At 42.2% G+C, this 21907-nt stretch overlaps 1 protein-coding gene across 3 annotated transcripts in view; it reads right to left on the bottom strand.

The window, feature by feature from the left end:
• The window catches only part of GAREM1 (GRB2 associated regulator of MAPK1 subtype 1), a 74169-nt gene extending 52674 nt beyond the window's left edge, over positions 1 to 21495 (bottom strand). The window contains exons 1-3 of one of the 3 annotated variants that reach the window (XM_083450265.1): positions 21036 to 21468; positions 13893 to 14026; positions 1516 to 1656 (exon numbers count right to left, since the gene is read on the bottom strand). Coding sequence is in view for 2 of the 3 variants with exons in the window: in XM_083450264.1 (XP_083306390.1) it covers positions 1516 to 1656; positions 21036 to 21156 (262 nt within the window). In the remaining variant the exon portion in view is untranslated. Of the gene's footprint in view, positions 1 to 1515; positions 1657 to 13892; positions 14027 to 21035 lie in introns of all 3 variants that reach the window. The other 2 variants (XM_083450266.1, XM_083450264.1) reach the window with 2 other exon arrangements.
• Between the last annotated feature and the right edge of the window lie 412 nt (positions 21496 to 21907).

Below are 21907 nucleotides of genomic sequence, written 5' to 3'. Positions count from 1 at the left end.
TTGCAGTTAAAGTCTAATAGTCTCTCAAGAAAAAGCCTGCCAACTGATCCATAGAGCCACTGGAGTGTACGTAGTAGGAAACTGGCCTCTGATTGCCCCACAATAGATGTACCAGCAACTTTGGCAAATTTCAGTACTGTAAAATGCTAATAGGATTTATTGTTGCCAGTTGTGTTCCTAAATACCACTTTTTATTTAAAGGCGGTCAACGTGGTGCCTTCCAGATGTTGTTGGACTACAACTCCCATCACTCTTGACTACTGGCCATGTTGGCTGGCGCTGATTGGAGTTATAGTCCAGCAACATCTGGAGGACAATAGGTTGGGGAAGGCTACCCCAGGTCCCCGTCGCTTCAACCCCTACCCTATAATTATTTTTCCTTTATAAGGAGAGGGAAAAAAGATATATTTCATATATTGCTGAAAACAGGAGGTCACTATTTAAGAATGAGTGGGAGAGTTCATATGATCATAACTCAGTGTGGTAAGTCGTGCTATGAATGTCCTTCTAGCCCCTCCCTAAATGCAACTCTTCAATTAATTATAGTTTCCCATTTTGTCTGAACTATCGTTAACTATAATTAATGGAAGACTTCCTGCTCTGTTCACTTGCTTGCACAATGGGAGGATCAAAAGGGCTGCCTAGGTGATTCTGAGGCTCATTCCTATCTTGTCTTCTTAAGCAGAGACATGATTGCCCCAACACACTCATTGTTGCTGGCCAAGGGACCTTTGGGAACAGTGAAGCAAAAAGACAATGTTTTGATTAGAATTGCAGTCGTGACCCAGTTTTTAAAAGATGTAAGAGAAAGGAAGCTTAAATGCAGCTAAGGAAATTTCAAATTATAGCTGTCACTTTTTTATTTTTTTAAAAAGCACTGCACTGAAAAGGGGCCTGGTGAGCCTTGAACAGAGGGAGAAAGAGAAATGAAAAAAGTCCCCAGGAAAAGCAACAGACTGGCCACAACTATTTATTCCAGACAACAGGGAACTCTTAGAACTCAGCAGAAAGGGAAGGCATGCATGAACTTGCAGCGATGTCATAGGTTAGACTAAACAATAGTTGTTTACAAGAGAAAGTAAGTTTTTTAAAAAATGATCCTGATTGGCATCCGTTCCAAGTCCACATGCTTATTCAGAAGCACGTAGCACTGCTGCCAGGAACAGGCATAAGTAGGCTATCATGTGGCTCAGTACATTTTCAGGCATGATGTAGCTGGGCACCTGATCTTTTTTCAAAACAACTTTGGAGGACTGTTTTGCATGAGACTCGTACCACTTTTCTCCAGCAGTTAATGAAGCTTTCCTAGTTAAAATCACGATTTAGCAGTTTATACTGGTGCGTATCATCAGCTTGTAGGAATAAGATGCAGCTCCTTTTCTGCACTTATTTTGTTAAATAGTCACCTTTGCTGTCAATTTTGCTTTCCTTTGCCAAGCAACCAAAAAGCTGGCGTAATTGGTGGGCAACTCAGTCACCCTTTATTTTGCAGTTCAGAGCCAAAGCCACACTTACCAGCATAATGCACAGGGATTTCTATCTTCGGCCCTATGACGTAATGTCCCTCCTCCAGACTATGAGCTGTAATTGTGGTCCACTGTCGGCATGAATGAATCAAAAGGTAATCACTCTCCCTAAGACCTTCTATAGCTTCTCCTGCAAAAAAAAAAATGAGAGCAAACAATCAATACCATAATCAACATGTAGAACACTTTCAGATACCACATACAATGCTTGAGCTAATATATTATAGTATAATAGTATAGTGGCCAACTGGTGGATCTGTGAAATCCCAGGTGCAAATCTAATCTCTGCAATGAATTTAGTATGTGGTCTTAGGCAAACAGCTGTCTCAGCTTTTGGACTGCATCTGCACTGTGGGTCTACAGTGCCAAATTCTCACAGGGTTACAGCAAGATTTATTGAACTTAATGCAAACATATATATTACATTGATACTTTTTAGTTCTGGTCTATTGTCATTGCCATTTCAGTGTCTGGCAAGCAGGGCAAATCCATCCATCTTCAATTTCCATTGAAATTCCTAATCTTTCCCTACTCTCTCCAAAGCAAAAAAAAGTGCAAGCTGTGCCTCTTTTATAGGTTTCAGGAATATTATAATGATCCTTGGGTTGCTATGCTGTGTTCTGAAGCCAGCTTTTGATAGGTAAACAGTGATGTAGGGTGGAACATTTTCCATAATGACATTTCCCCCCACAGTTATATTTTTCTGTGCAAGGATCTTTTCCATTTCTAGAAAAACACACCATTTCATAAAAATTAATGCCATCAACAAAGGACCATGTCAAAGGCTGCTCCTGTTCCCACCACTGGAGTTGGGGGTGCAGTAATTGTGCCCCTCCACTAGTAAGGAGATGCCATTAAAACACCTGATCCTATGAGCTACTATGCCATCCACCTGAGCCATGTCTCTTCAGAAATTGTCTACTAGTCTTTTACTTCAAGGCTACTATTATTCTGGATCCACCTGAATGCACATTATATGCTGAAATAACCTATGTTAACACAGAAAACAGAATCATCTTGATAAATCATGGCAAAGTCATGCAAATTCCTAACTTTAGTTTGGAAGAAACCAAGCAGGCTGACACAGGCCTAAATTAGTTGAAATTGTAACTTAGGGTGGAGCAAAACCCATATAATTAGAAACAAGCTATCCTGTCACAATGTTTTCTAACTCTTTTAATGTCTCTCTCTGTTGGAATGGGGCAGAATGGATCAAGATGTGTTAGTAGAACTGAGACCAAAAGAAATTTATTAATACTTCAATTTGGCACTGGTTTTCTGTAGACATGTTTTATGATTTCAGGAGGAAATTTACTGCATTTCCCATCCTCTCCCAACCCATCCCGAATTCCTGCTTTCTGATTCAAGCCAATCCTTTTGTTGTGAAACACCTACTGGTGCTATAGCACAATGTAATTTGGATGCTTTGTAATCCCTCCTGTCTGGGAACCAGGTCACTGAATATTGTGCTTGTGGTGATTCTGCATGACTTGTACCTCCTTCCTACTCTCCCTTCTTGGGTGGCACACTTGTAAAGTGCAGTCCAGGGCAGACACCCAACTGCCTACACATAAGCACACTTTCTCTGCTACAGGCAGTGGAAAAATCCAGTATATGAATACGAAGGAGAGTCACACTTTGCTACATGATTCTTCTCTTTGGATGCTAGGGAAGCACATCCAGTGAGGATACCCAATATTCTTTCTGCAACCAGATTGGTGAAGTGTTTTTCTGCCCGTAGAAAGAAGTATGCTGCCATGGCTCCTATGAATGCAATCTTCCCAAGACAGTAGTCTTCCCTATTGTTCAAATCTGATGAAACTTGCTAAAACAGCAGGACAATCAACAAGCACCATCATTAACTGACTTGTTTTGTTCCTCTCTGCCATGCATCTTTATTTCCTTTATTTTGCCTCCAACCCTGGAAATGGTTTGAATGTGTTCCGCATTATTGTATGTGGAGCTAAACCAGATCTGGGCCTAGTTAAAACATGACAGGAGACCACCTTAGAACCTGTGCAACCTCAAAACTTTTAAAAGAGAAAGGAAGTTATTCAGACCACAAAATGCATCTATTCAAACAGGCATTTTAGACGATGTCTGTGAGTGAGTTTGGCTATTTTTGATGCTGCTGGTGAACTGTTTTCATTGACACAGTATGATTTTAAGTGATGTTTAAATTATTTTTTTTTAGTCATTTTGTTATGTACACCTTGGAATCCTATGGGACAAGACATGGCTTATAAATATAAAAAATGCATCAATAATATAACAGGCGAGTCATATACTCCTCACATCTTATAATACAGGAAGGCAAAAGACAGCTTTTTGTTATTTTTAAAAGAAACTTTAGTAATGCCCGTTTCTGTTTTAATCTTTCTATAAACCTCAGGAATCTTAATTCTTAGCACACTACTCTGAGCATAATCAATTGTTTAATGTGGAGGAGCACACTGATAAGCACTCCCTTTTGCAAAATGGCTATTTCTACATTCATCTGCTATTACCAAGTATGAATACATTACCAAAACAATTTACATCTCTCTGGTATCTCAGACATCCTCAAATCTTTCATACAAATATATTCAATGTGACATTTAATTACTTTTTTTTAACTCAGACATATGGCTCATGCACTTCAATACATGTTTTTATAGTCAGTGAGAAATAGCACTTCTTGCCTACAGGCTGTTGTGCAATGATTCAACTGGCTACTGGCATTTTGCTAGCACTCAGACGTGAAAGTGCAAACACTACTATATTTCTCTGTGTTCTCCTGAAAGTTTATTATTTGGATTTTGGAAATCTTCTTAGAACGTAGACAAGCTCAGGAATTGCTAAGCAATAACACAGATTGCATGCTATGTAAAAAGTGTTTGTGTGTGTGTGTGTGTGTGTGGGAAAACCATCCCAGAATGCCCTGTGCCAAAAAACGATGTGGCCTTTGTAGTGCTTATATAATGATTTCTCAAAGTTTGATTGCCACACATAATTAAAACTGGACAGGAACAGTGAGGGTGTTGATGAGCTAATATTACAAAAGCTCATTAGTAATGCATTCATTAAGATGGCATCTAGCTATACCATTTGCCAGCAACCATTCCCTCTACGTACAAAACGCACACTGCATTTGTTAATTAGAGGGTGGCAACCAGAGCAGAAACCTATTTTCTAAGAATCCTATAACCAACAGTCTCAGTCTATGTTTCTGTCCTACAAATCCCTAAACACTCCATCAATCTGAGAAGGGGGGACGACAAAAATATGTTCTTTCCCCAAATCAATGGGATAAAAATGGAGCTGTGGATATGATCCTGTTATAAGCTGCAAGACAACCCAAGAACACAATGCCAATTCAGTATTTGAACACTCACTATGGAGGAACTTCAGGGAATCTTTTTTTAAAAAAACCCAAGCTAAAGACAAGCACTGTAATTCCCAAGCCAACGAATACAGGAATACTGATAGAGAAAGATGTTGCCTTTACACTTCTAGAAACAAAGCTCAAAGGCACTGCCTCATTGCTCTAGTATGGAAGCAAGTGATAACAAACCTATTTCTCCATTCATAATGATGAAATTTTCTATGCCTACGTAGGAATGAAATCAGCAGATGTGAAATACATCCCACTCCGGCTCATTTAATTGTACTCCCACATAGTTTGGCATATGATCTTTGAGGGAAGCTATAGCAAGGAAGAATGCAATCTGGTTCCTTCAAAGGAAGAAATATTAAGTTAATGAGATCACTCTGGCAATCTCTCTCTCTCTCTCTGTATTCCTGCATTCAGGGGGTTGGAATGGATGATCCTCAGAGTCCCTTCCAGCTCTATGATTCTCCCTCTCTCTCTCTCTCTGCATGAGCACATCAGGCCCTGCAAAGGGGGGGGGGGAGCTGAGTACACTTGCCCTGGGCTTCAGAAAGCTAAGCTGGCCGAGGCCCCCCAACCTCTGGGAGACACCTCTTTGGGGCAGGTGGGTGGGACAGCTCAGAGACCAGGGAAAGCAGCAGCAGCTGCCTGGATGATTCCCAAGGAGAGGGGAGAGGAGAGGAGGCTGAGGGAACACTCCACGAGGGAGGATGTTTGAAAAGAGTGAGGGGCTGCCAGCTCTGCAGGCAAGGGGTGACATAACTGGGCTCCTAAGCCCCACAGGCGTGCCGCAGAAAAAATGTAGTTGATTAAGGGAGCCATGGACTCAAAAAGGTTGAAAACCTCTGATATAAGAGGTGGGTGTGAGGGGGGGGGGCTGGTTGGTCAAGATGAACCTTGGGAAAGTGTTACCTTGACCCTGATCCTAACAGGCCATGCACCAGCCTCCAAGGGAAACTGCACTATGCTGATAAAACACACTGCATTTCCAACCACCAACCAACCATTCCCAACACCTAGAGGAACTTCCAGCTTAGCCTCCAACACAGTGAAACCAAGAGTCGCTGTGGGAGAAGGTGAGTTTGGCACATATAAGGAAAAACTTGCAGCACCTAAAATTTCTGGATCATGGCTGCAAAATGTTTTCTAATTACAGTGAGCCAGGCAGAACTAGAGCCAATTTATTTGAAAGGTGCCAAATATAGAGTGACATTAAGCGCATTTCCCCCCACCATAAAAAGTAGTTTTACTTACAAAAGTAAGAAAACAAGTGACTCATTCACTCACAGAAATAGGCTGCAGTATGTGATATAAGCCTACCAAAAGCTGATTTTTTCGTTTTAAAAATGCCCACAAAAATGGTGACTGTGATAAGTGCCTATAATAAAGAACTTCTTTCCATTCCTCCTGCTTTTGAACAGACAACATCCATGCTCCATTTTCTCTAGCTCTCACAGCTACCTAAGCTGCCTTTCAGCAACAAACATTTGTATTCCCTCTTTCCTCTTAAACGAATTCAGTTCTATGCATGCCTGTCTGATTTTTCCCCCCTTCTCCTCTCCATATTTGGAATTAGAATTTTACTACCCCTTAGCCATTACCAAAGAGTTGACAACCTAGCTTAAATACTGCCTGTATAATCAACTTTTTGTTCTGTAACAGCCTGCACATTAATCCATTTTTTTGCCATTTGCAATTGTTTATAAACTTTGATCTGCTGTCTGATTACTATTTCCCCCAGCATAAGTGTAATGCAAGTATAATTTGCCCTGTGAAATGTGCATAACTGTGCGTTTCTCCTCAATGTACATATGTTTGTCATGTACTCATGCATCTCTTCAGCACATGTAAATGAGGCCACACAGTAAGAGCTTGGAGTCTAGCTTTAAGGCAGCACAATGTGCAGAACAAGTTTATTGTTTACATGGTATGGAAGTGAAGATGGATGTCCGAACCTAAAAGTTCCATGCCTTTTGGTGCATGGTTGAATTTGTAAGCACCTTTTGCTTAAAACTTTTTTCAAACCCTAGAAATGATATTTGTGGTTTCAGGAGTGTGATTATGTCACTATAACATTCAACTGGACTTCTTTTGCTGGGATTGCCTATGATTCTTTGATACTGTTATTCGTCCTGGACACTTGGGATAACAGGATAACACTGGAGAATCAGGAGCCAGTTATTGTGCACTTTGACCATCTTTGGTCAACAATATCTGAAGCCTCAAAATTAACAAACGGTGTACTTATGTACTACGTTTCAAAAACATATCACAGTATCACAGCAAGTTACGCATACTGTGAATTGTCCCTCCAAGCTCAGGGACTGCGAACTTCATGCCAATTAAGAAACGAGGAGATCACTGGCATTCTATAATAATTTTAAAGGCTGTCCATTAGTTGAATTGACTTTAATCTCAACAGAGCAGCAAGAGGAATGAATAAAATTTCACTGTGGAGAAAAGCAGCTATCAATGCCAAACACTTTGTCCCTTTCAGCCACCCTGAGGAGAAAGTTCTGTATCAAGATGAGCTTTCTTGGTATGAGGGCCACTCAACAGTATTTGAGGGGGACTATGAACGGACACAGTTTTACATTCTTACAGTATACTAGCGGTGATCCTGTTTCACAATTTGACATTCAGAGAGAAGCAGAGGAGCACAATACATTCGGCCAAAGCAAATGTATATTCTTTGTTCTTTTTTAGTACTACTGAGCAATGTACCTGAATTCTACAAAGGCAACTAAGATGACATTTAAAGGGGGTCTGTGTTGCGTACTGCAAATAACTCTGCTGACTTGAACAAGACAAAAGTGACCCATTTTTTTTTCCTTTTTCCACTTTTATTTGAGATGGCAGCCAGCCAGCTAGATGTCTTTACACTCCACTGGCAAAATTTACTACAGTGCTGAAATAATTCCTGTATTGTAGCAGCACAGTAGTATATCACCATTTATACTCTGTTTGTTAGATGTCACAAGAGCCTTTTTAATATAAACATTCAATTTTTCCTTACAATCCTACCACCTACTGTGCTTCAGACACAAAAAGGAACTGAAGCCTTTTGCTAACAGCTGAAGCACATGTGCAAATTAAAACAGCCTTCTTTTTTTATCCAAGAACGAAACAATGTTAATTTTCTGATCAACAGAACTTCACAAATGTTTTGTTTTATTTATGATGCATGGCTACTATTGTTATACCTCCTTCAATAGTAAGAAACTTCCTTCAAAGCTTTTCTCCCCCTAGTCAGTAGAAAGATGAAAGAAACATCTCCTAAGATTTTTTGCACTTTGGTTTGGTCATCTAGTCCAATCCCCTGTAATGAAGGAATTACAGCTAAGAATAAAGTATGCAGTTCCAAAGGCTGGAGAACCTAGAAATGAATGTGGGTGGGTGGCCTTTATGAATATATTCACAAGACTTTAGTATTGCTAGCTAAAGAGCTGCCGGATGTTTTTAAGTTCTATTCTCCCCTTGCGGGACTATTAGCTTGTATAAGGCTTTTCCAACCAACTGATTCTTCCAGAGGGGAACTAGGACCATGAATACTGACTCATAAGCCAGCTAGCCCTTTAAGAGGCTCTTCTTGCTGGTAAGCATAACAATAACTCTGTCATGCTACAAGGCCCTGGTAATAACAAGACTCGCAGTGATTCAGATCTAAGTAAGTGCCAAGGCAAACCATACATTTTGCAATGTATCGAGCATTCTTTTTTTTGTAAGATAAAGTCATGGCACACAACAGGAAAGGTGGAACAGAGGAAGGAAAACATTTTGTCTAAGAAGAGCTAGTTTTGAAAACTACGGCTCCTACATCTTTTTTAGATAAAGTGTGCAGGCTGTCACAAAAAAGAGAAATCAACCCATGGGTTGGAGAAAAAAGTAACCTGTAGCTCTTCAGATGCCAACCCCATCTCCCATCAGCTCCAGCCAGCATGTCCAGTGGTCGGGGATGATGGGAGTTGTAGTCAAACATCTGGAGGGCTAAAGGTTCACAGCTCCTGCACTCAAGGTGCAGGCGCCCTAATACTGAAACATTGGTCAGCTTTCTTCCAGTGAGAATGCGCTGAATACCAAATGACTTTATGCTTTTCTCTCCAATTAATTGGATGTTTTCATGTGACAGTAATTCATAGGAATCAGTGAATTCCCTATGGCTTCTGCAAATGAGCGCCCACACAGAAGCTTGGCAGCACTAGGTAGCATGGGTTGGACAGCTGCCACTCTCCTTTGTCTTTCCCTACTATGCTACAACTTCTCTCATTGCTCCCACATCCTCTTTCCCTCTACTTTGTGTGGAGAAGTCCCACCAACTCATTTGTTTGTTCTGAGAGCACAAGGGTGAAAGGATGATGTATTAGAGCTCAGGCTTCCTGGTGCCCACTGCAGAGGATGTGGAGAGGGGGACACTCAGCGGTATGGAAACCTTGACCCAGCCCTGAAGATCAACACAGAGCAGGATGTGTGATATAGCTGGGAAGCACATGTTCTGTCTTTATTTGTCTCACAATTCAGTACTGGAAGCATAGGATTATGTTCCACAGTAGAAAGTAATTTCTCTCTCTCTAATGCAGCTGATTTACCTTCTGAAATTCTTCCCCCCTCCCAGTTATGAAGAGGCGGGTTGGCTAGCAGCAGACCCAAACTCCCCATTTAGGTGGACCTACATTAGAAGGAAACCTTGAATATATTCGCTGTCTTTTCAGCCAAAGTTCTCCAACTGCAAGTCATACAGAACTTGGTTTGGTTTTTTAAATCACAACACATATCCTATTTTTCAAGTTTTTGCAGTATGTTTGTGCAATGGGTAAATGGTCCAATACAATTAATTACCAAACGCATTGAAAAATTTCCCTCCATGTGAATGCTGAACTAATTTGGAGAGCCTGACAGAGGGATAATTTGATTTGGCTAGAGGCCAGGAAACAGAAGGGAGGAGAGAGGCAGGAATTGGACAGCATTTTCTGTTCTTATTTTGCATTTTAGGAAGAACTGACCTCTTGAACAGAAGTTCAGAGAAGGTTCAAAGACAGATGTAAACCAGCATAAAAGTTACATCAAAATTTCAGGTATTGTTCAAGTTCTTTGAGTTGTTCTACAATTTAGTAACGCCATATTTCAACTAAGGGGTATGAAAAAGCTGCTATCTTTTTAAATGACAGATTAGATTTACTTCCTCTTTGCTACTGATCAGCTTTACGCCAATTGCTGTTAACTGAACATGTGTTAAATCAAGGGGGGGCGGGTTAAATACCATTTGGTTGACAGTTATTTCACATAGTATACCTGTTCCTGAAATTTCACACACTGAGCAAAGCAACAGATTTTAACACATTTAATTAGAAGACAGTGCTTTGGCAAGAAAAAAGATTTTTTTAATCTGTAGTAACTTATTTAATTATACTATGTCCAGCAAAAAACAACACACACCTTTTAAATATGTGGTTCTATTAAGCCAAAGGTTGGCAATATGGCATGTGTGAGCATAGTGGTCTCCTTGAGGATTCCATCTGGCACTCACAGAGCCTCTGAAATCTCTCTGTTCATGGCTCCCTTGGCCATAAAGTGATACAGAGGGTAAACTCCCCCCCTCCCAATTGCAAAATATCGTAGGATCATAGACTTGTAGAGATGGAACGGACTCCAAGGGCCATCTAATTCAACCCCTTGCAATGCAAAGCACATAAAACTGAAGGAGGAAGCTATAGGAGTGGCACTCTTTCCCCTTTCCTCTTTCAGCTCTATGTGCTTTCCAGGGGTCAGATTAATTCTACTGGATCCAACTTTCACCCAGATCCCTTGGAAAAGCAAGGTGTGTGTGTGTGTGTGTACACACATGCTGATCTGGGAGAGAAGTTATTAGAGTGGATGGCTCTCATGGCACTCACTCAAAACCCAAATGTGCCTATGGGTCTAAAAAGGTTGGTGACCCCTGCAGTAAGCTATATTATCTAACAGGCCTGTCTTCTATGAATTTGTCCAATCCTCCTTTGAAAGCCATCCAACTGTGCAGCTGTCACCACCCCTTGTGGCTGAGAAATCCACAAGTTATCTGCTGCATGTAGCAGCAATTTTTCTTGTCTGAAGCTATACCTGTTTAATTGGGTAACGTAGAATTCTAGTAACATGGGAGATGGAGAAATTCTTTTCATCCCACACCATGCACGATTTTAGAAATATCTACCCCGCCCCTCTTACCTGGCTTTTTCTTACCTGCTAAAAAGTAAAAAGCTCCAAGGATGGGTGTAGCCAGGGGGGCAGCTGCCCCCCCAAATCAACAAAACTAAATAAAAATACAGAGCTGAGGTTCTGCCTGCCCCCCAACAAAAATCCTGGCTATGCCTTTGGCTCCAAATGCTTTAGTCTCTCTTTGTAGTGAAGGCATTCCAGTCCCTCACTCATTTTGGCTGGAGCTTTACCACTTCTAGGATACCTCATTCAAGATGGGAGGTTCTCAGGAATAAACCAACTTTAGGACAGTCTTTAGCATCAATATGATCCTATCCCTGACAATGAGCAAACCATTCAAAAGTGCCTCCCACCAGCCCTCTGTAAATGGGGGGTTAACTGAGTTCACAAGCACCCTTTTATTCAACAGGTGGTAGCAATGGCTCCCACACAGAGGATATATTGTGTAGGATGGCATGATGCAAGATACAAGGATAGGAGTGTCGGATTAGAACTGGGGAAACTCTGGTTCAAATCCAACTCGGTCATGAAACTCAAAAGGGATCTTGGTCCAGTCACCAGCTCTCAGCCTAACCTACTTCACCATGATGTTGTGAGGATAACATGAGAAGGGACCAGGAGGACAGGTGGGACAGAAATGTAACAAATGAAATATGCGGTTTGACCACGCACACCACAAAAAAAACTTTGCTTAACCGAAAGTCTGCTGGGTTTTGCTCAAGGTCAGTTTTTAACTGCTCTTCTACTACTTTTCAGTGCCCAACTTAGAAGGCGTTAAAAGGGGACAATACAAATTCTGGAGGAAAAGGCTATTAAATGTGACTGCTCGTGATGGTTGTCGTACTACCTCTAGGATGCTATACCTAGTGAAAACAACATTGGGAGAGAGCTCTTTGGCAGAAGAGTCACAGGTCAGCGGCAGAGCATTTCCTTCGTGCACAGAAGATCCTGGGTTCAATCCTTGGCACTTCCAGGCAGGGCTGGGAATGTTCTTTGTCTGAACCCCTGGACAACTGACGCCAGTTCATGTATTGTAGACAAAGCCAAGCTAGATGACCAATGGTGTGACTCTGTACAAGGCAGATTCCTATGTTCCTTTTGTCTTCCTGCTTGTGAAATTCTCTTGACATCTGCTTAGTCGCCATGGGAGGCAAAATTCTGGACTAGCTGAGGCCTTTGGTCTGATTCCACAGGGCTCTTTTTATGATCAGCCTGAATCCTCCTGGTTAAGATTAAGGTTAAATGTTGGAGAAATCCAATTATTGCCAGGTATATCCTAGTACCCCTTATCAAACTGAGGCCCCACCCAGGCTAACAAAGGATTCAGACCAAAGTTCTAGTACTATCTGCAGACACATCCTCCTGAGAATTTTAATTGAGCCTTTCAACCTGCCTACTCTATAAGGATTTCCCTACTGGCCAACTACAGTCCAGCTCCGCCACTTACTCATTTAGGCTTTCCTGACTAGAGTATATGTGCTGGGAAATGGTTTAGAGCTCATTGACAATTATTTCCATTAGGGGATGCTATTAACCTGACGTGTTGCTTTGGCATATTACAGAAAGGCTGCTATATGACTGTTGCAGAGGCAAGATAATATTAACACAGATTTCTCGCTGCATTAAATTGATGTAAAATATTAGCACAAGATTTTTTATGGAAGTTCTAAACAGTTTCAGTGGGGGAGCGGGAATCCTTTGGGGAGGAAGAGCAGGATATAAGATCAATTTAAAATAAATAAATAGGTTTTTAGGGTGTGTTCTCAGTTCTCACATGCCCACCATTTGCCCTGATACACAAACCTTTAGGGAAGATGCACACCTAATGTTTAAAACACACTAGATACACATGACTGTTCTACACCATAAATTCAAAGCACACCCAACACACATTTAAAGCACATGACCTCCTCCAAAGAACATTGGGAGCTATAGTTCACCCCTTACAGAGCTACATTTCCCAGCACCCTTAACAAATTACAGTTCCTGATGTTCTCAAGGGGTGTGTGTCATATGCTTTAAATGTATGTTGGATGTGCTTTAAATTTCTGGTGTTGACCTGCCTTTTCAATTTGTTGCTTCCAGCAAAGAGTAGGGGAGAAACAAAGTGGAGACTTTCAGCAGCCTGCACTAACACATTGCACCCTGGTGCTAGACCACAGTTAAACATTAACTATGGTTTGACATTACATGCAAACTAGGCCATTAACAATTCATTGTGGGAAGTTGCTTAATATATTTTGGAAATGTTTAGTATGCCTCAAGAAGAGCAAAGAAAACAGAGAGGCTTTAACTTGAGAGAAGGACTGAATTCACAATCATACCACCTTCGTATTACGTATGGCAGGATGCCATATTGTATTGCTTCCCACGAATTTATCTATTACCGAAGCAGGAAGTTAACACAATACAGCATACTGGATTGCACACGATCGAACATAAAGCAATGCCGTCACACTGAAAGCTATAGTCACATCCTTTGCCCATATCTGATTGTCTGTCAAAACACATTGAGGCAAATTTATTCTCAGCCTAACAGCCTATACACATCTACTTTGCAAGTACTGGGTTCAGTGGGACTCGCTCTCAGATATGTTTGCATAGGATTGCAGCATAAGACCTCAGACTAAGCTGCAGGGAACAGTCTGCCACTGAGAGCAATAAGGTACTGAACAAATGGAGGCTCCTCCTCTTCCCTATTCAATTGTACAATACAAAGAAAACCATTTACAAAAGCTATGTTTATTATTATTTGTTATTTTTATTAATCACTCTTTTCACAAAAGTAACTCAAGGAAACTTACAGAAAATATTAATTAAGGAATGTTAAGCTGTATAGAATATTGCTCAGTGTATAAACCAAGCAACTCAACCAGATGCTGTTGAATCATCATCACCATCACCATCTAAAGACGGGCCCTGACTGTGGGCTTACAGACTGTAAGACAAGAAAAAAAAGCAAGAAAATAATTAAGGAACAAATCAGAGAGGAAGGCCTCTGAAACAGTGGGAACTACTGCAGAGAGAAATCTTCAAAAGCCACTCAAGCTAATGGGAGCTTTGGGAAGGGGGTGATGGGACCGTGGCCTGTGAGGAAAGGGTTGAAAGGTTCTCCCCACGGTCTTTATCAATGGCTATTTATAGTCGTGTTCTGTTTCAGAGAGATGCATGACATCAAATCATGGATTTGACGCCACATGTAGTTTGGCCCTGGGCATATTGTCCCCTTATAACATGCTAAATAACACCTTTGGAATGTGGCCTGAACTTCTTGTATGTGGACGAATAAGACTTTACAACACAATAATAACTGGTCTCTCTCTCTCTAAACAGCAGCCATCTCCCATTGCAGTTATTAAAAAGATCAGTTTAACCAGAGGTCACAAGTCATAGCTGCCTGCCTTACAACATCCTCTTGTAATAGCCTTTCTACTTCTCAAGTGCAACATAGTTCTCTCTCTCTCTCTCAGAGCAGCCTTGAACAATGCACACTTATACTGCCAATAAGGGAAAAGCACTTTCCTCCAAGGCTCTTTTCATTCCTGAAAATGAACTTCACAAGAACTCAAAGGGAACCATCAAAACCGAACTAAAATATATGTGTGTGACTCATACCAGAATGGTGCTATTGTCAGTTATGTTTATATGTACTTAAAATGTATTTCTTTTATTTTTGGCCAGTGCTATAACAGGGGTTCTTGTGGCAGCTTGTAATAAGGCTAAAAACTAATGAAAAATTCATTCACTAGAACAAGCACCATCACCTAACGAAACCAACAATTCATATCTACGCCCCTAATGGAGTTTTATACTTTTGCAAACCTGCAAGCAACTGTTGCAAGCAACAGGGGCTCAGCTCACTGGCGATATACAGAAATGAGATTTTCTCCCCAAGGAAATAACATATGCCAGGGAAAGACAGCAGACCATACCAGGTCAAAATGCTTTCAGAAATGGATATCTTGGGAAACAGCAGCAACAGTACCATATTCCAAACTGTCAACAGACTGAGCTATATGTTTCTTCTTACAACCCGTTAGTGGACAGCACACATAACATGTACCCAACATACAGGACTCTGTACACATAATTGTGAATGGTGTTCTAGATATTCCCCATGGCACATGAAGTTAGCTTTCTCTTAGTGAAGTTAGCTTTCTCTTAATGAAACTAGTATAGGACTTCACAGCCTACAGTTATTCTTCATTATCTTGGCAATTACAAGTTGCTTGCAATGACCCCAAATCCACCTCCTCAAAAAACAAAACAGAAAAACGTGCCTTCTTCCATGTCAGTATTATGGCCTCATTACACAGCCTCCTGCCCAGTTCAGACCTATCAAATCTCTCCAATGATTTGCCTAATCGCCACCTTCCACTCCTCCCGCCGTGATACACCAGCTCCCCTGTCCTGGCTCTCATTTTAGCAATAGCATGTATATATGCATAGCCAAAACCATTTGTTTAAAAACATGATAGTTGGAACCTGTGGGAGCTACCAAGGCCAGTAGCTGTCATTTATCTTAAGCACTTATCTTAAGCACTTATCTTAAGTCATTTCTATACTGCTCTTCGTTTAAAAATACATCACTCCTAAGGTGGTTAACAAAAAAGGAGTATCTTACTGGCACAAGAAAAGGACTTTAAGAAGTTTACTACAGCAGTTTCAAGCATACCAAAATTGGTGATTATCTCAGGGTTCAAAGACATTGAAAAGGAAGTACAAGAACTGCATCAAGTACCAGAGACAGTACAAGGCTTAGTAGAAGGCTATGATAGAGGAAAGGGGGAAACCATTCCATATTAATCAATAAAAATGAATTAGCTGTTTAAAATAAAAGCAGCTTTAGACATCACATCACTAGGCAAAGAGCTAACATGAGCTTTACTGCATTGGAAGATGACCTACAGTAGCAATTAAATCTCCAAAGGATTGCATTGAAGCAGGAGGAAGTAGTTTGTCAGGCAGTTATAACCATGATGAGTGGAAAGAGGAGAAAGAACTCATTTGAGCACAACGGGCCACATTCAGCCTCACGGCTCTTAGAAGCAAAGGCGCTAGGCTTTTTACAACATTTTGTTTTCACATAACGAGTGCCACAATATTTCATTTGTAGGTTGCCTCAAATGAGTGTGTCTGTGCAAAATACCTTAATGTGAGAATGAATGCCTCACTCCACATTTAAGTGCCATAGGAATTACCCCAGTGGCAAGAACATGCTCACAGGTCCCAGACTGTGTTGGTCAACCAAAAAACCAAAGCTCTTATATCCAAACTGCTAAGTATGGTGGGACATATTCCTTTTCAAAATCTATCTGGAACCATCCTTGCCAGAAAAATAATGGACTCATATAATACTACACTGCTTTCTACACATCCATCATATCATTTCAAGGAGCCAATAATATCAGCATGTCTCCCTAGTTCTTATGCAAGACACTAGCATGTCACGCGTATCTATTTTCCCATTTGAATCACCTTCTTCTGGCAAAACAGTGCCATCAAGGAAACTAAGGAACGGTGTACTGTAATAAAAGAGCTCCTTTCTACAAAGAAATTCAAGGCCATGCTAAACAATGCAAGATTCCTTTACAGCACTTTTGTGTACATATAGGGGAAAAGCATGAAAACTGCTTTTAGAGTGAAAAAATGCATGAATCTACAAAAATGGAGAGAATTTCTTTCTCTGCTGTAATTAGTCACTGCTGCAAAGTAAGTGTACACTACACAATGAAAAGTGTGTGTTCACTTGACACAGCTTTCTACATCATTTTTGAACAGGTCCACAGATATGTTTTCCTTCCTCAGCCCCTATTTTGTCTGCCTGCTATTCTTTCAAAGGAACTTGCTGCAATTTGCTTGTTTACCATTCATTATTGTTTCTACAACATTCCCTTGCAAGAATGACTCTTACATGGCTTCCCAATACTCTCATGCATTTTAATTGCGTACTTTCTGAATTTCCAAAGTCACCCAGGCAAAAATACATACAGAGAGCTCCTAGCAGAAGTGTCCACACATAAAAAGAATAATACCAATGGTTAATAAAAAGCCAAGATACTGCAGTGGAAATAATATGCTGCACAAGTAAAATGAATTCTATCTCAAGGATGTAAAATGTAACTTAAGTTCTGCATTCTGTAGTTTTCTATGCCGTGGCTTTCCGACTCCGGATGTATTTGGGCACATGTCTGCTCCCCCTCTCCATATCCTTAGACATTCAAGGCTAATTATTAACATAGAGAGGGAAAGCACACACACACACACACACACATCTATTTAGAGCTATTTTCATATTCATTCATTCAGTCTTATTAATAGCTCTGCACAAAAAGATACTGACAGTAAAGCCTTGTCCTACAACCTTAAGCAAAACCATGTTGTGAAAATAAGCTTACGCTGAAGGAAATGTGTTCTGCAAAACTCCTCACATAGATACTGCTCTGGAAGTAAAGCAAAGTTAACAATATGCACCAGACCAACCAAGGACATTCTACATGTGTAACAGTCCACAGAACAGTCCAAGTGATCTAGAGCAGCCTTTGCCAACCTGGTGCCTCCCAGAGGTTCTGGACCACATCGCCTATCAATCCCAGCCAGCACGGAAGGCAGGATTAGAATATACTGTTGCTGGCAGAGCACAGTGGCTAGGAAAATGAACTGTGGGCTCAGAGAATCCCAGTTCAAATCTTCCCAAAACTATGAACTCATGGGACGACCACCAGGTACTCCTTTTGTACAAAAGTGGGGTAATGACTAGCACAAGAATATTGTAGGGATTCTATTTTTTAAAATAAACTGTTTATTTTGTTTTTGTAACAGATCTTTGCATGTAAGGATTCTTAAAGTAGTGCATGTTAATAACACTGAACACTTAGGAAAATTATTGTAAATGCAAACTTTGATGGTGATGATGTCGGCTATACTAATTTATTCAGTGACAAAGTATAACAATCGGGGTCAGGTTGATATACACATACAGTACACACAAAGTCTAAAATACGCAATTGGATAGTATTTGTATCCAACAAAAATGTCACAAGGTAGTGAAGAAGCTTCCAAGTTCTCCAAAACTCCATGCTAAACCAAAAGTGTTCTACTTAAGTGTATACAGGCAGATAGCCCTTAGGACACTCACACAAAAGAGCTGGATTATTTGTCATCGGAAGCACTTGTGCTTTATTGAATATGCAAATGCAGAGGATTTTTTTCCCTATGTATACCATCAGAAGTAACTATTTAACTACTTTTAAAGATATTCAAGATCAGACTGAAGTGTGTCCAGTGCTGCCATCACTCGATATATCCAGATTCACATAGATACCGTTCAGAATGAAAATACGAGCCATGTATTTCTATCAGGTGAAGAAATTCTAAATTCTTAGAAACAACAGCTGCTAATGAGCAGATCTTAAATTTTATCAAGTCAACCCCTTAGTATCTCACTTTTCCCATTAGCCAAATGGGCCAATATTATTTAATGATGTTTTCAGCAGTCTATTGTGAGAAGGACAATATGAAAGAGTGTTTCACATTTTTAAAAATTAGGAATCAATTGGAAACTTAACCCCTCTTCAGACAAGCAGGAACTTGGAAGAGCAACACATGGGGAAGGATGTGGGGTGAGAGTGCTACTTTTGCCTTCCCACATTGCTGTTCATGGGTTAGAAGACAACTGTCCAAAGCAAGGAACCTCATGTCCTCATGGAGGCTCCCAAACATTGTAAACTCCCAGAAAATCAGGGTTCTTTACTACATGGGAAGTCAACACGAGTCACCCTCCAACTTGCAGAGGGGGACAGATTCCCATAACTCTGTCTCTGCCATGTATGGCTTCTTCCAGTTCCTGGAGCCATGAAGAAAGTCTTGGACACAAATGGACAGTGATCATAGAAAACGGAGATGTGTGAATACCAGGAGACTAGGTGAATTGCAAAGGGCATTCAGAAGAGAGACTTGCACAAGAGCTGTAATACAGTGAGGAAAAAAGCCTTAATCCTAAAGTTATAATGACACCAAGGGTTGAATTCCAGGAAGAAATTATGATTAGAAGGAGATAGCAGAAAATTATGGAGAGCAGCATAACAGTTCAAAAGCTGCAGTGGAAAACCTTCCCAGCTCAGTTATCCACTTCCCAACTGCTTGCCGATCACACAGTAGTTACATCCAATGCAAGGGGAAGAGAGGAACACCAGCAACTATTTTTGCATTGCTACATTTGAGAGGAGAGGAAAAGCGGATGAAAACCCAGTAGACAGGCCCCTAATAATAGAAATGCACCAGTCAACAACCCTTCTATGCCCTCCTTTATTAACACGTTATATAACTTGGCCATTCGTTTTAATTCATAGACGTCATCTGATAATATGCAACCACTCGAACAGAAGAGTCAACTGTTAACTAGAGAATACTGAAGAAAAATTCAGGCAGGGTGCCCATATGAAATGTGCCGTCTTTAGTTTAATGAATGTCTAGCTTAATCAATTGGGAATACCTTGATAGATCTGGGCGAATAGGTGGTGCAGGGTTGGAACCATTATCTATTCAATATTTAAAGAGGCATAAATGTTGCATCATAGCTGTTGCTCTCCTGCACTGCATATGTAAACAAGGCAGATACAAACACACTTCTCCAAGACAGAGAATGATTAGCAATCCCATATCGTGCCATTCTAATATGAAATGTTTTTTTCATAACTTGAAAGTTCAATTTGTGCAAAAGGCTTTTAAAAAAGAGCTTTCAAAGGATTCAATTGTAAATAAATCTAATTCAACGGTTGGCACAGGATATGGGTACACAAGAAAATGGGTATTCGGGGGGATGGGGATGGGGAAAACAAAATCAAACATAAGTTTGAATCTGAAGCTACCAAAAAAGCTTTTGGCTAGCTGAGAGAGCACAGATGACTGAAGAAGTAATTGCAATGGTTATAATTACTATAATGTGTTTGTTTGACAAACACATCTCCATAATAAAGGAGCTGGGGGGAAATAAGCACATCATACTAACCCTTTCAAAGTTAAACACAGCTTGCCAGAATAGCCCTTCAACAGAAGAGCCTATCAACCATACTTTGAAGGGAATTGGATTTCTGCACCAAGCTATAGAAGCAATTCTTAGTTTATGCCCTTTGGGAGGGGATTTATAACCATTTCTTCTTTCCCTGTACCACTCCTGTTAATGTTGCCCTCAGTAAGAGAAGCTGAGAGCCAATAGCCATCTCAATAAATCTATGGGCGAGCACAATTCTTGCTCTGAGATTACGCAGAGTCCTATACTTTGCGTTTTGGACCACAAGCCAACATAACACACCTGAGCCCATCTGCTTGAGTGGGTTTCTTAAGCACGCAGCTCTTGAATTTGCATTGTGTTCAGGGCTCTAATATCCCAGCCGCAAGTCAGCCCAGGTGATTTGCAACGGGACCTAACTTCCAGCTGAATTTCTTGGGATCGCAGCCAGGGCGACTCAAGGAAAGCCTCTCGACTTTCAGATATGGTAAATTAAAAGGGCCCCAATTCGCGCAGGGAGCAACAGCGGGCAAGAGGCGAGCCAGGGGCCATTCCGGCGCAGCTCACTTGCCCCCTCCCCATTCGGCGCGCCGGCCGCACCAGCTCCCCGGGCCCCGACATCGCCCCCCGCCGCTTTGAGCTCCTTAAGATCAAAGCCCTGGCACTCGCCTCCTTCGTGCCCCATTCATATTTTAGTCACGTGCCCCCTCTCCCCAATGGGCTCTTCTCCCCAGAAGGACTCGCGCCTGGAGTTTGGCCGGCGTTCAAGTGGAGCAGAGGCAGAGTCGGGCGACTCTTTCCGAAGTGGCTGGGGAAGGAGGAGAGCCAGTGCCCGGCTGCACAAGCGCCGCTTCTCCCGCTCCCAGCCCGCCGGAGTCCGGCCAAGTTCCCAAGCGAGCCGCTTTTCCGCGCGGCCCTTTGCGCTCTTTCTACTCACCGCCTTCCAGCCTGACGACCTGAGGCAGGCGGTAGGTGCTCACCAGCAGGTCCAGCGGGACAGACACGGCGCTCCACTTCACATCCTTCAGACTGGAGCCCGGCGAGGGGCCCGCATCCATGTTCCCGCCCTTCTTGGGGTCCGGGCGGCGGCGGCGGGGGTCGTCTGGTGGCGGCTTCGCCCTGCTCAGCCTCGACTCTCGCCGCCTCCGCCGCCGCCTCCCCAGGCCATGATGGGCTTGGCTTAAAAGCAAGGCGAGTCGCCGCCGACAGCTGCTGCTGCTGCTGCTCCTCCGCCGGCCCCCCAGCAGCAGCGGCGGCGGCGGCGTGGGTTGCACAGACGGCGGCGGCTCTTCCCGCTGGCTCCTCTGCTTGCAGCTCCAGCTGACCCAGTAAACGCCATCCCAGCACGGACTGACTAATCAACAAGGTGCGAGCGACGCCTGCGCAGTGGGCGCCCCTCCTCTTCTCCACTCCCCGGGAAAAGGGCAGCCCAGGCGCTCCCTCCTGGGGGCGTGGAGAGAGAGAGAGAGAGAGAGAGCGCAGCGCCGGGCGCGGGAGGAGACGCGCGCAAACGCTGTCGCTCTCGCTCCCCCGTCCGGCCGCTCAGGCGCCCTGCAAGCTGCGGTGGCGGCGGCCCGAGTTAGGAAATCGGCGGAAGCACCAAGTAAACGCGTGGAAAAACAATCTCCAAGCCGCTTACTCGGAGGAAGTAAACCCCATTGGAAAGAATGGGATTCAGAATAAACATGGCGAAGGTGACGCGGGCTGCTGCCAGATCGATATGTCTGTGGTATTGACCTACAGTTGGGTTAATACCATGGGCGGTGGCAGCAAGGAGCTCTCGCCCCCCCCCCCAGCTGGATTAATGTA

Source organism: Podarcis tiliguerta, assembly GCF_965153285.1.
Source record: "Podarcis tiliguerta genome assembly, chromosome: 7".
Taxonomy (NCBI): Eukaryota; Metazoa; Chordata; class Lepidosauria; order Squamata; family Lacertidae; genus Podarcis; species Podarcis tiliguerta.
The sequence above is the reverse complement of the archived record's forward strand: the minus strand, read 5'-3'. Positions and strand labels throughout refer to the sequence as shown.